The sequence below is a fragment of the Leguminivora glycinivorella genome, chromosome 1 (assembly GCF_023078275.1).
Source record: "Leguminivora glycinivorella isolate SPB_JAAS2020 chromosome 1, LegGlyc_1.1, whole genome shotgun sequence".
In the NCBI taxonomy this organism is placed as follows: Eukaryota; Metazoa; Arthropoda; class Insecta; order Lepidoptera; family Tortricidae; genus Leguminivora; species Leguminivora glycinivorella.
This window is the reverse complement of record NC_062971.1, coordinates 26,756,163-26,771,495: the sequence shown is the minus strand read 5'-3', so window position 1 is coordinate 26,771,495 and position 15,333 is coordinate 26,756,163. Positions and strand designations below refer to the sequence as shown.

Here is a 15,333-nt window from a genome sequence, read left to right as displayed (position 1 = left end):
AGGTTTTAGGTGGTGCTGATTCCAAAATTAATGACCAATGTGGAATCTGACATTGCTGACTGTCACTTTGACACAAAAGTCGTCATGGGTGTCGTCAAATAGGTTTGCGGGGGTGCTGATTCCAAAATTAATGAACAATGTGGAATCTGACATTGCTGACTGTCACTTTGACACAAAAGTCGTCATGGGTGTCGTAAAATTGGTTTTAGGGGGTGCTGATTCCAAAATTAATGACCAATGTGGAATCTAACATTGCTGACTGCCACTTTGACACAAAAGTCATCATGGGTGTCGTAAAATAGGTTTTAGGGGGTGCTGATTCCAAAATGAATGACCAATTTGGAATCTGACATTGCTGACTGTCACTTTGACACAAAAGTCGTCATGGGTGTCGTAAAATAGGTTTTAGGGGGTGCTGATTCCAAAATTAATGACCAATGTGGAATCTGACATTGCTGACTGTCACTTTGACACAAAAGTCGTCATGGGTGTCGTCAAATAGGTTTCCGGAGGTGCTGATTTGAAAATTAATGACCGATTTGGAATCTTGACATTGCTGACTGTCACTTTGACACAAAAGTCGTCATGGGTGTCTTCAAAAAGGTTTCCGGGGGTGCTGATTCCAAAATTAACGACTATTTTGGAATCTCACAGTGCTAATTGTAATTTTGACACAAAAGGAATCATGGGTGTTGTCAAATAGTTTTTAGGGGGCACTGATTCCAAAATTAATGAAATGATTTTAAAAGTAATGACCGATTTGGAACCTGACATTGCACAGTACCCCTGGAAAGGAAACCTATTTGACGACACCCATAACGACTTTTATGTCAAAGTGACAGTCAGCAATGTCAGATTCCAAATTGATCATTAATATTGAGATCAGTACCCATGAAAACCTATTTGAAGACACCCATGATCACTTTTGTGTCAAAGTGACAGTCAACAGTGTCAGATTCCAAATTGGTCATTAGTTTTCAAACACCTCCGGAAGTCCGGATACCTATTTGACGACGCCCATGACGACTTTTGTGTCAAAGTGACAGTCAGCAATGTCAGATTCCAAATTGGTCACTAATTTTGGAATCAGCACCCCCTAAAACCTATTTTACGACACCCATGACGACTTTTGTGTCAAAGTGACAGTCAGCAATGTCAGATTGAACATTGGTCATTAATTTTGGAATCAGCACCCCCTAAAACCTATTTTACGACACCCATGACGACTTTTGTGTCAGAGTGACAGTCAGCAATGTCAGATTGAACATTGGTCATTAATTTTGGAATCAGCACCCCCTAAAACCTATTTTACGACACCCATGACGACTTTTGTGTCAGAGTGACAGTCAGCAATATCAGATTGAACATTGCTCATTAATTTTGGAATCAGCACCCCCTAAAACCTATTTTACGACACCTATGACGACTTTTGTGTCAAAGTGACAGTCAGCAATGTCAGATTCCACATTGGTCATTAATTTTGGAATCAGCACCCCTTAAAACCTATTTTACGACACCCATGACGACTTTTGTGTCAAAGTGACAGTCAGCAATGTCAGATTCCAAATTGGTCATTAATTTTGGAATCAGCACCCCCTAAAACCTATTTTACGACACCCATAACGACTTTTGTGTCAGAGTGACAGTCAGCAATGTCAGATTGAACATTAGTCATTAATTTTGGAATCAGCACCTCCTAAAACCTATTTTACGACACCCATGACGACTTTTGTGTCAAAGTGACAGTCAGCAATGTCAGATTCCACATTGGTCATTAATTTTGGAATCAGCACCCCCTAAAACCTATTTTACGACACCCATGACGACTTTTGTGTCAAAGTGACAGTCAGCAATGTCAGATTCCAAATTGGTCATTCATTTTGGAATCAGCACCCCTAAAACCTATTTTACGACACCCATGACGACTTTTGTGTCAGAGTGACAGTCAGCAATGTCAGATTGAACATTAGTCATTAATTTTGGAATCAGCACCTCCTAAAACCTATTTTACGACACCCATGACGACTTTTGTGTCAAAGTGACAGTCAGCAATCTGAGGTACTACATATTCGTAATCTGAAAGTAATCAAGTCAATAATTTCAGTTATTTTGAATCGACTATGATTCCGAATTATTGGTAATAGTAATGATTGTATAGATGATTAGTGATTCCTTTACATGTAATGGTAATTTACCGTTTCACTTGATTACATTACAAGTAATCTGACACCCAGTAGTGTCAGATTACAAAGTAAAATCAAGTAATCGTGTAATCCGGAATCGATTACGATTTCCCCATCTCTGGGTTTAGTTATATGGTTCATTGGTACTGGTGATCACCATCTGGCTCCATCATCAGACCCTGAGTACCACCTCTTGTCAAAGGTCTTGTTGAGACGAACCCAACGAGCCTAAACACGAAGTCGTTTACTTACATGGTTCACTGGTACTGGTGACCACCTTCTGGCTCCATCATCAGATCCCGAGTACCATCTTGATGTGTCTTATCATCTTGACCGTATTGTAATTTTCACATTTTTATCATCACAACGTTGTAATACTTTAACATTTAAACATAACAAAGTATTACAAAAGCAAAGCAAATATTTACGGATCTAGGATCAAATTCGTTGGTCGCTGTTTACACACACACAATGCGAGGATAGCCCGTGTAGAAACAAGGCGTCCGACCCACACAACAATAAATATTCTCGACGTTTGCGATGAAAACTCGGAGACCAAAGCGACATACGTCTTACCTCCTCGAGCTCCGGCGCGGCACTGAAATCGCAGGCGTCCGTCGCCGGTAAAATAGCGACAGGAAGGCTAGTTTTCAAAAAATTGGCAAAAAATCATGATAAAATATTATAACGACAAATGGATAACAGCAGTTTAAGCACATTGTGCAGATTATTTATATACTAAAATAACTTCGATAACATGTAGATTTTCGGAGAAATGATCACTTGTTTCGATGTATTTTCAAGACAAAATTGAGTTCGTTTTACTTTCAATTTCTCAATTTCAAAGGATTAAATGATAAATATTGTTTAATGGGCCTTAAGTACAAGATATTTGGAACTTAAATTTACCTCATTTATGAGAGTGATCTTATCAAATTGTACATAATAAGAGCTCCGAATTCTGTGCTTCACGCGGTTTTTCCTAAACGAGCATCAGAAAAACAATCATTACTAATTGAAAAAGCTTTTTTTTTCATATGTTTTTTATTTAACCGACAGTTAATAAGATGTTCTAACTGAAACAAGTACTTTCACTGTCTTTTAGTATGAGTAAAGTGTACAATTTTGTCGATAAATATTGTGCATTTTACAATATATCGCCTTTTTTTGTCATAGCGCTCTTAATATCGAAAGAGTGGCTGGGCTCGGGTTATTGTGTCGGCAAAACAATGGCGTTCGCGCCGCAATGTGGACACGGCGCACCGCCGTCTCCTGTACGCAACAATCACTTCACTTATGAGAGGTCAACCTCTTTACAAGTAGCTGTGGTACGGAACTTTTATATATTTACACTGCCAAATATCTAATGTATGTCATATACATTAACTTAGTATAACTTTGTTAATTAACGGTATACCTAAAATCTACTAGGTAATTATTTCGGTAATTATTATTCAATACATTATATTGCGCGAAGTCATAAAAAACAATAATAATAAACAACGTGTCGGCAAACTTGCATCAGGCGTAATACACGAGTATGCAAAGTATGAGGTGAGGTGTTAGGACAGTCAGACAAACGACAAGGTGCTCGGTCGCGCGGGCCGCTGCCGATGCCGGCCGGCCGCCTCAGTCCGTGACGCGCGGCCGCGGGGACGGACGTACCGCACCACGCGCCTCATAGTGCTCGCGAGTGACGACTTACGTACACATGCGCTCCTTATACTATAGCCCTCCTTTTATAGTACGAGTGACGCTTCAACAATGCTGATGGTACAGACCAACACACAACCCATGAAGAACAGCAAAATTAAAGGCCCACCACCGGTCCCGCCGCGGCCCAACCAGAGCGTCGTCGCCGAGGCCCTAGCGAAAACGAGGAAAGCGGTCGCCGATTCCAAGGCCAGCCTCGTCAAATCTCGGACCTTGTCTAAGGATCGGCAAGCCACGACCAAAGCCAAAACATTAGATCGAAGTTCCGCTAGCCCTTCGACGGTTTCACCCAAACAGAATGGCTTGGCCAGAGTCAAGTCGTTCATTAAAGATGTCATCAGCGACCGAAGCTCCTCGTCCGATGAAAGGAAGTCGAGCGGCCAAAACTCTAGGCGAAGCTCCAGCGACAGCAGCTCTATACAGTCCCCGGCTTCGAATAAGAGATCCAACGAATCACTTAATTCTAAAGCGGTTAAAACATGTAAACAAATTTTAGTAAGGTCCTTGTCGACATCGAACAAATTAGATCAAGACGCTAAGGGTAAAGTCACGAAATCGTCCAGTTTTGTGGAAAAAACTTACCTTTACGTAAAGCACCTCCGCCGCCTCTATCACCAAAACCTAAGTTGAAACCAATGAAACTTTTACCTGTCCATAGGAATTCCTTAGAAAGAAAAAGATCAATACCGTCGTCTCCAAGTTCTCCGACGACTTCAACTCCTGAAGTGAGTCCATATTCGTCGCCCGTAGATGCTAAACCCCCACAGAGCCCGACGATAGAAGCACCTTACGCCACCGTAGAGGAAGTTCAGGAATTCGACGACAGATTACGAAATAGCCCGTCAAAGCATGTCAATAACCTCCCGGATACACAAAACGCCCCCGACACTCCTAATCGTGACGAAACTGTAAATAAAAATAACAATTCACTCGAACGTAAAACCTCTCGCGTCACAGAGATGCTAATTTCAGAAATAATTGCCAGTAGAAACAACAAAAAGAATGAAGCTAATACTGTTATTGATAAAGGTAAGGATTCCGAGAATATGAGTAACGGCAATGCTTCGCCGGGGATAGTGATGAAGGATATGAATAACCATGAAATGTTGATCTACGAGCTGCAAACGATGCGCTCGCAGTCGAACGTGCCGGAGACGTTGGAGCCTAAGAGCCCTGTGGTCGAAAGAAGTGAAAAGTGTGATTCTGAGGACTCCGAACAGAACTATGCTATGTCGTCAGTGTCAAATTTCAGTGGGAACACAGATGATGAAAGTGACCAGGCCTATGCGTATATTGTCGACGATGATCTCAAATCAAGGTAAATTATATTTATATATGAGCATTTGAGCAACTATCTAAAACTGACTCATAACATAACTGTTTATACAGATTGCAACTTCTAAAGATTAGTAAGTAGTAAAAAACCTGAGTCCAAGGGTATATTTTAACTTGACTAACGATTATTAGTTTTCAGCATTTGCTGATTTTTTGTTTCGGATTTTTTTAGTCCCAATAACATAAATCAAAATATAAGATGCCTGTAATACAATAATATTACGTTTTAAAATAGCATATTAGTATTGAAAGACGTAAACTTCGGAACAATAAGCCCATCAGTCGGAGTTAGTGCGGAAACTACGGAAACAAGTGAACTTCTAATTTAACCAAATAATCGTGAAAGGTAAAGCCACTATCCGCGCTGTGAGGCGAGTTATCTTGTTATTAAAGCTCCGCTACATTGTTTTGCTCGTGTCCGACTTCCGCTGTTGCTGTTTACGTATGAGTACAGTCACTATAAAATCTATGGGAGCTCCTCATGTGCTCAAAAGTATCTGAACACGCACCCTACCGCCTTAACAGTAGAGGTGTGTTTAGTATTTTGTGAGCACCTTGGTCGCTCTGATGGCGTCTGTACGTGGCTTAGCTAGTCGGCTCGAAAGGTCAGACGCGATCAAACCCGGTTATCTTCGTCCGGCTTAGCCTCCGTACTAAATATCACCTTTCCAGGTCACTTTTATGGTCAGTGCTTCCCTTATATTGTTATTGTTATGGACAACAATAATAGTATACCTATGTTGGTACTTATGTTTTTTGAGTTGTGTTGTAACATTTGATTTACGAGCTTTCTGGGGCTATGCTCGGTCATGTCTAGAGGCTTTTCGAAATCATAAAATCTGCACGCACTAGGTAGGCACTTCGTGCAAAAACAGTCACTGACTCGCGCTTGATGCAAAAACAGAAAATTAAATCAAGCTTAATTCGAAACGAAAGTTATATTTAAGTGCTTATTTAGCCCATTTTATTTAAATCCATTGTTGAGCGCCAAAACCGGAGCCGAAGTTCTATTCAAATTATTATCCTTAGCAGTACCAGCAACCTATCGAAGTTCAATTAAATTCCCACTGTGACGCTCAACGAGCTGCGGTTTGTGAACGTTGTAGTACGACTTGTATGCATATTACGCGCACTATAAATGGACTCGTTTCCTGGTGAGTCAAAGTAAGCCAATTCATGTTCAACTTGATGTATGAATATTTTTTGTGTCCTCCTACATTCTACCTCCTTTTCAGATCTATAATGACATTATTATTTTAGCTGTGGATATGTAAAATAATACGATTAAAATACAGGTGGTCATGCCAGCTGTAGGTAATGTTTGTACATACATACTTACATTTTATTACTATCGCATTCCTTAAATGAGTCACCTACTCACCTATATTTATATACACAATACCCATTAAATGTATAGTAGGTTGGACTAAACAACAGATAAAAATAACTTAGTAGTATTCTCCTGCCCCTTTAGCACAACTTGCCTTGTCGCGTGCGAGTCCATACTTGAAGTCGCGCTTGATGTATGGACTCGCGCGCGACAAGGCAAGTTGTGCTAAAGGGGCAGAATTAGGATTAGGAAGGAACTTTATTCACTGTCCGGCGGTTGTGTAGCCGGAACAGTATTCGGCGCAGTGGTACCTGTTAACAGGCTATTAGAGATAAAGCACGGATTCGCCCCGCACTGCGCCAGCCCACACATTTGCATTCCGGCCGCGGAAAGTGCACTGTTTGACTACCCCGATATACGATTACCTACTGTTGCATAGTGATGTAGTTCAATGAAGTTGACCAAATTAATATTAGTATGGATTATGCACAGTGTGCTTGCTTCAGCAAAGTCGTGTAACTTGAACAGCATTCAGCGCAGTGGTACTTGTTAACAGGCTACTAGGGATAAAGCACGGATTCGCCCCACACTGGGCGAGCCCTCACATTTGCATTCCGGCCGCGGAAAGTACACTGTTTGACTACCCCGGTATACGATTACCTACTGTTGCATAGTGATGTAGTTCAATGAAGTTGACCAAATTAATATCAGCATGGATTGTGCACAGTGTGCTTGCTTGAGCAAAGTCGTGTAAATTGAACAACATTTAGCGCAGTGGTTCATGTTGGTTTTCTTGGGAAAAATAGTCGCACTAGCTTCCCCTTGCTTTCTGCGCCAGCCATTTTAGGAACGATTTAGGTTCCAAGGTCGTTGTAGCCTCATCCTGCCGGTTGCCCGGCAGGGCGTATGGTTATACCGCCATTGCTCGGACGCCATTGCCTCGTCCGTTATCTAGCAGGGGGACCGTGGTTGCTAGAGAGCCACCGCCGCTGATGGTCCAAATGAAACACCAGCGCGGGCAGGTGAGGTTGTCAGTCTTCGGGCATATCATGCGTTCTAAACAGCACACTCTCGAAAGGAACATTATGCTCGGCAAAGTCGAAGGCCGATGCTCCAGGGGTGGAATACCGCTAAGGTGGGCTGAGACCGTGAAGAAAGCTTGTGGTTCCATGCAGATGGCAGTCCATATGGCCCTAGACCGCGTCAAGTGGAGAGAAATCACTGTTGGTCACGATCCTCAGCCATGAGGGAACGACTGAGAAGAGCGCAGTGCTACCTGTTAACAGGCTATTAGAGATAAAGCACGGATTCGCCCCGCACTGGGCGAGCCCTCACATTTGCATTCCGGCCGCGGAAAGTGCACTGTTTGACTACTCCGGTGTCCCGTTGCATAAATAAAAAATAAAAAATAAATCTTTTTATTGATCAAAATATAATAGTGATTAGTGATGTAATGTAGGTCAATGAAGTTTACCAAATTAGAATTAGTAAGGATTGTGCACAGTGTGCAATGCTTCAGCAAAGTTGTATAACTAGAACAGTATTCGGCGCACTGGTACCTGTTAACAGGTTATTCGAGATAAGGCACGGATTCGCCCGCACTGCGCCAGCCCTCACATTTGCATTCTGGCCGCGGAGCGTGCACTATTTAACTACAGTAAACGGCCATAAGGAATGCACAGGAAAGAGACAACGCTCTACGAAGACGAAAAACCGATGTGCATTCTTTATGGCCGTTTACTGTACCCCGGTATACGGGTACCTACTGTTGCATAGTGATGTAGGTCATTCAAGTTTACCAAATTAGTATTAGTACATATAGATTCTGCACCGTGTGCATACTTCAGTAAAGATGTGTAACTGGAACAATATTCGGTACAGAGGTATTTGTTAAATTTATAAGAAAGAATAAAAAGAAAGAAAGAAACAGGCTAATAGAGATAAAGCACGGATTTTTCCCGCACTGGGCCAGCCCTCACAGGCTCACTTTTGAGTGTGCACTGTTTAAACACCCCTGTAGAATGTTGCATAGTGATGTAGGTCAATGATGTTTACCAAATTAGTATTAGTATGGCACAACTTGCCTATTTCAGCAGAGTTGTGTAACTGGAACAGCATTTGCCTCAGCCATGCAGTGATACCTGTTAATATTAATAAATACTAGAGATAAAGATAAAGCACGGATTCGCCCCGCACTGCGCCAGCCCTCGCAGGCTCACATTTGCATTCAGGCCGCGGAGCCTGCACTGTTTAAACATCCCTGTAGAATGTTGCATAATGATGTAGGTCAATTTAGTTTGCCATATTAGCATTTTAATTCATTGAGGTTTTAGCTTACAAGAGTTACAAGGCCCATATTGAATATTTTCGATATCCACAAAATAAGATTAAAGTTAAAGTTAGGAGAATTTTTTCATGGCTAATTTTTCCATGTTAATAATTTTTTTTGTTACCTATTTTATTTATCAATTTAAAATATTATAATGTGTAGAGATTGTGTAGAGATTCACTCACATAAGTAGTATTTATAGCTCACAGCCTGACTAAATATAAGAGTAGAAAAAAAATACAGGCTATCATTATGCGCAAACTCAATAATAGCTATATTAAGCATGTAATCTTACATTAGCGTTTATAATTTTCCTCATTCATATGAAGCTCGGAAGCTCATTCATATTCGGGTTACCCTCAATGAAGTTTACCAAATTAGAATTAGTAAGGATTGTGCACAGTGTGCATGCTTCAGCAAAGTTGTATAACTAGAACAGTATTCGGCGCACTGGTACCTGTTAACAGGTTATTCGAGATAAGGCACGGATTCGCCCGCACTGCGCCAGCCCTCACATTTACATTCTGGCCGCGGAGCGTGCACTATTTAACTACAGTAAACGGCCATAAGGAATGCACAGGAAAGAGACAACGCTCTACGAAGACGAAAAACCGATGTGCATTCTTTATGGCCGTTTACTGTACCCCGGTATACGGGTACCTACTGTTGCATAGTGATGTAGGTCATTCAAGTTTACCAAATTAGTATTAGTACATATAGATTCTGCACCGTGTGCATACTTCAGTAAAGATGTGTAACTGGAACAATATTCGGTACAGAGGTATTTGTTAAATTTAAAAGAAAGAATAAAAAGAAAGAAAGAAACAGGCTAATAGAGATAAAGCACGGATTTTTCCCGCACTGCGCCAGCCCTCACAGGCTCACTTTTGAGTGTGCACTGTTTAAACACCCCTGTAGAATGTTGCATAGTGATGTAGGTCAATGATGTTTACCAGTCTAAGTTACCAAATTAGTATTAGTATGGCACAACTTGCCTATTTCAGCAGAGTTGTGTAACTGGAACAGTATTTGCCTCAGCCATGCAGTGATACCTGTTAATATTAATAAATACTAGAGATAAAGATAAAGCACGGATTCGTCCCGCACTGCGCCAGCCCTCGCAGGCTCACATTTGCATTCAGGCCGCGGAGCCTGCACTGTTTAAACATCCCTGTAGAATGTTGCATAATGATGTAGGTCAATTTAGTTTGCCATATTAGCATTTTAATTCATTGAGGTTTTAGCTTACAAGAGTTACAAGGCCCATATTGAATATTTTCGATATCCACAAAATAAGATTAAAGTTAAAGTTAGGAGAATTTTTTCATGGCTAATTTTTCCATGTTAATAATTTTTTTTGTTACCTATTTTATTTATCAATTTAAAATATTACAGGGTGTCCACTTTCTGGAAAGTCAGGGAAAGTCAGGGAAAAGTCAGGGAAGCTCATAGTGGTCATGGAAAGTCAGGGAAAGTCAGGGAAATTATTCGGAGGTCAGGGAAAAATTTGGCACCAAGAAAAAAAATCAAAAAGTATTGAAAAAAATTATATGATTTCTTGGGTTGGCCACATCCATGACACCAAAGATGGATTCCCGGTAGTAATTTTAAGGCAACTTAGAATTGTCTCTTTAGACTTTTTATGACAAATAAAATCCCAGTGATTGCTAATGAGGGATATCTTCATGCTTGACCTTAATTTATCAGGCCCAAAATCCAGTTTTTTTTTACATTGCGTGCCCCACCCACATATTCCAAAATGGCGAGGAGGTCGGGTATGAATTCAGTTATTGTGATTCAGATTAACTGGAAAGGTGCTTTTGCTAGGGCGACGTGAAAACGACAAAGACAAAGTTATGTCGCTGTCCAAATCCTAAGTATTTAATCTATCCGATCCGACAATCCAAAGCGGAGTTCCTTAAAAAGCCAATGGCCCAAAATGTCACATAGATGCGCAATTTTGTATTAGTCAAAGGAGCGAGCGTAGCGAGCGCGAATTTTTTTCTCTGTTGTCAGCGTCGGGATGCCCATTTAGGTGTTTTGCCACTACATGCCTTTAGGTTTCCAAGTGCTTTAAAGTTCTCTAATCATCACGCTTATTATCCTCATAAGCGTGATGATTAGAGAACTTTAAAGCACTTGGAAACCTAAAGGCATGTAGTGGCAAAACACCTAAATGGGCATCCCGACGCTGACAACAGAGAAAAAAATTCGCGCTCGCTACGCTCGCGTTTACTATTTCTACACAGGTTATATATTTTTGTTACTTAGTCAATACTTCGCACTCACTAGACGCTCGAAATCTCGTTTTCATTTCAAGCCTGCTTTCCTGACTCTGCTCTGATAGGTTAGGTACCCCATTTTGTTTGCACATAATATATGTATGTGTATGTTGTATGTACATAATAACTACTATCAGCCCCAGGGCCGTATAAAAGGGGAAAAATTTTCGCGCTCGCTGCGCTCGCGACTTTTTTCTGCTTGGCCTATCCAAGGGCGCCGAAACTCAAACTCACTTTACCCTGATATGCCTCATTGAGAGTGCACGGGCCGGCACTGGTATAGCCAAAAGTAAATGGCGATAATTCCAACTACATTTTATTTCATTAAATACTAAGAACAAATTAAATTACTTTCATAGAAAATATTTTAACTTGTTATTTTAAGTAGTAACACTACTATTATGTTCTAAACATTAAATAAATGTCATATACAAAGAAAAAATGACCAAAGCCTCCAGTGCTCCGAGACATTTTATTTCGTTAATGTTAGTCTTATGAGACCAAAAATTAAAGTTTAATAGTTAACATAAGCTGCCAGAGCTCAACGAGGGTGCGGTGTGCTGATGACGGGAGAACTTACGGAACTAACTTGTTCCGTCTATTGTCCTTTGAGTCGTCGGCAAGCCGAACCCTCCTTAGAACTTGTACACTCCTTTTTACTGTGTACTTAACACAGCAAAAGGGAATGTACAAGTTTCTAATGGGGTGGCAACGCGCATGTGACACTGTTTGAGTTGCAGGCGTCCATAGGTTACGGTGACCGCTTTACATCAGGCGGGCCGTATGCTTGTTTGCCACCGACGTAGTATTAAAAAAAAAAAAGGAAAATAAACCCCGGGTATAAAAGTATTCCCGACACAACCTTCCCGAATAAAGGTTGAGGGAGGCGATGGCTGAGATACGCGTCATACTCGTGAACGGGTGCCGTCTGTGAAGACCGGTCTGTTTAAGCTTACTGGGGCTGTTATAACTTAGTAACTTTAATTCTAATTTTTATTAAATTAGGACACTTTGTTCGGTTGTCGTTTGTTTCCTTTCTTTTAGTGAATATTTTAAATATATGATTTTGACTCATGGAGACCATATACATCTCTAAGGAGAATTAGATTAAGTAGATATACATTTTATTTTTAGTTGTGACATTTAGAGTCATTTGCACCTCTAAAGTAATTTTAGACTTTTTTTTTGTATTTGTACTTTTTATATTAAAATTTAGTGTAGTTCTTGGTTGTAATTCGACATTTAGAGACCTTCTACATCTCTAATTAATTGTATAGAGTTAACTTTAGTTAGAACTTAGAATTAGTATATAATAGTATCAATTGTAATTTCAACTCAATTTTAAATATTTTTTTAAATACCTATGTACATGTGACGTGTAAAAGTGCCCCTGTGGCCTATTTGCTGAATAAATTATTTTGATTTTGAGTATGAACTGCCTTGCAAATTTTAATATTTCGTACTTTAGAAAACAAACATATTCCAGAAAAAAATTGGCTGTGACAGACGGACAGACAGATGCACGAGTGATCCTATAAGGGTTCCGTTTTTCCTTTTTGAGGAACGGAACTGTAAAAAAAATGCTTTTTTTTCGTTTTTTTTTTTAAGACAGAAAAATATGTTTTTTTGCAACCCTAAGCAAATGTCATCGTAGAATGAAAATAGTCAGGGAAATTTTTTTGGGTTCAGTAGTGGACACCCTGTATTATAATGTGTAGAGATTGTGTAGAGATTCACTCACATAAGTAGTATTTATAGCTCACAGCCTGACTAAATATAAGAGTAGAAAAAAAATACAGGCTATCATTATGTGCAAACTCAATAATAGCTATATTAAGCATGTATAATCTTACATTAGCGTTTATAATTTTCCTCATTCATATGAAGCTCGGAAGCTCATTCATATTCGGGTTACCCTCATCCCTCTTCAGATCTGTCAGAATAATTTTTCAAACCATTCGCAGTTTACGATTAACACATTTGACACCCAAAATAGACCCACGCGGCGATGTGTGATAAATATTGCCCGACGACACGTCTACGCGAAAAGCTACTCGTAATTAGTGATGTGCCATGGGAATATTCCCGGGAATGGGTATATTCCCTTTGGGAATATTCCCGGGTATATTCCCTTGTTTCCGGGAATATTCCCAAAACAGGGGAATATACAATTCAAGTTAAATACATTTAAAAATAAATAAAAAAATGTTGAAATTAATAGTATGTTCAATTATTAACTGACTCTCATTAAAAACAACGTCTTTAATATTATACATAATTAAATATAAGTTTTTGTTCAATCATAAAATAATTTTCCCTTTCGTGATGCACTTATGTGCAATATTTCTTTGTTTTGTTACTAGAGCTTTCATGTCTCTATCTCTTTCTTTCGATATATAGGTTATCTCGCTTCCTCCAAAAGCATTTACCGTGTTGCACTTATTTAGTTATCCAATTTATCTGGTGCTTGTAACACGTGCGTAGATGTGCTCAAACCATGAGACCGAAAAGTAAAGTGTTCGAACATTTTACTACTCACACAATGAACAATAAAGTCACGTATTGTTGTAAATACTGCAATAATGTGTATTTATTTAAAAACGCTACAAAATTCGCGTGCCATTTAGGCAAATGTCCCAAAACACCTTGTGACGTTCAGTGTTTATTTAAAAACCGTGAAAGACCTAAGTCCACCAGTGATTTTAGTGAATCGTACGGTGAATCGAGTTCTTCACCACCCGGCAGTCAAAATCGAGAGACAAGCCAAGCCTCTGGTACAATGTTTAAGATACTTAGATTACTTAGTGAGATTTTAATGATTGTTATTGATTTATAATTTGAAATGCAACTATGATTGTACAATGTTTTAAGATACTTAGTGAGATTTTAACAACTATTATTATTATAAATTGAAATAGATATCATACACGAAAGAAAAAACGGCAAGGCCCACTGGTGGCCGAGCCGGGAATCGAATCATTTTTTCTTTCGTGTATGATATCTATTTCAATTTATAATTTATATATACCTAGTGTAGTGTGACTACTTGAAAAAAGAACAAATCAAAAATAATTCAATAAAATAATTTGATTTGTTCCCTAGTTGTAACTATTATTATTGTTTTATAATTAAAAATGCAAACTACGATTATACAATTTTAATGTTTAAGGATCTTATTGACATTTTAATAATTGCTATTGAGTTATAATTTGAAATGCATCTATAATTAATGATTATACAATGTTTATGATACTTAGTGAGATTTTAATAATTGTTATTGATTTATAATAATGTCTAACATGTGAAACGTTTTAGTAACGGTGCAATACGACAGCACAAAATAATGCCAGATCCGGCATTCATTATTTAATTTAAGTGCTAGTGCTACACCGTTACAAAAACAAACAAGGCACATAATTTACTGTGATTTATAAATTCAACTGTGATGATTTGTAATTGGGTTTTATTTCAACTTTCCCAGCAACTATGGGAATTTACCCGGGAACATTGGGAATAAACCCCGGGAATAATGGGAATTTACCGGGGAACATTGGGAAATTACTTTTGTATGCGAGTTACACTAGTTAATGTCTCGGTATATATATATATTATAATGTTTCAATAGAATCTTCGACAACATAACGTATAAACATATTCAATTTCAAAATTCCCCAATATTTCCTTACTGAGGGAATATTCCCGGGAATATTTCTGGGTATTTTCCCACCTAGGGAATATTCCCGGGAACGGCACATCACTACTCGTAATGTGATTCTGATGTAACACACTCCTTATAGCCATAAACTAGAGCAAATTTTAACATCCGTGTATTCCGTTCCGTGGCCTGGTTCGAACATTAATGAACGGTAAAAATTCGATCTAGGTACAGTCAACCAATTGGAACCCTAGGCCACTCTACAACCATGTCAAAATAACAAGCAGTAAGACATTTCTTACAATCTGACTTATAACGTCACTATGACATAGTTATAGTGGCCTAGGGTTCCAATTGGTTGACTGTACAATATGTCACTTCACTTTTGACACTGATAAACGTCGATGAAATTATGACTTTTACTCATACCCTGTGCCGGCTGTGCCTTTCCGTCAAAGATGAAATGAAATGAAATTATTTATTGCGGGAATACATTCCATAGATTA

At 39.2% G+C, this 15,333-nt stretch overlaps 1 protein-coding gene across 3 annotated transcripts in view; it reads left to right on the top strand.

Moving 5' to 3' along the window:
* The window catches only part of LOC125228729 (anaphase-promoting complex subunit 11-like), a 60,876-nt gene that overhangs the window by 5,730 nt on the left and 39,813 nt on the right, over positions 1–15,333 (top strand). The window contains exon 1 of one of the 3 annotated variants that reach the window (XM_048133391.1): positions 4,532–5,214. The exons of the other annotated variants lie outside the window; for them this stretch is intronic. Within the exon in view, the coding sequence (XP_047989348.1) occupies positions 4,532–5,214 (683 nt within the window). Of the gene's footprint in view, positions 1–4,531; positions 5,215–15,333 lie in introns of those variants that run through there. 3 annotated transcript variants of the gene reach the window in all.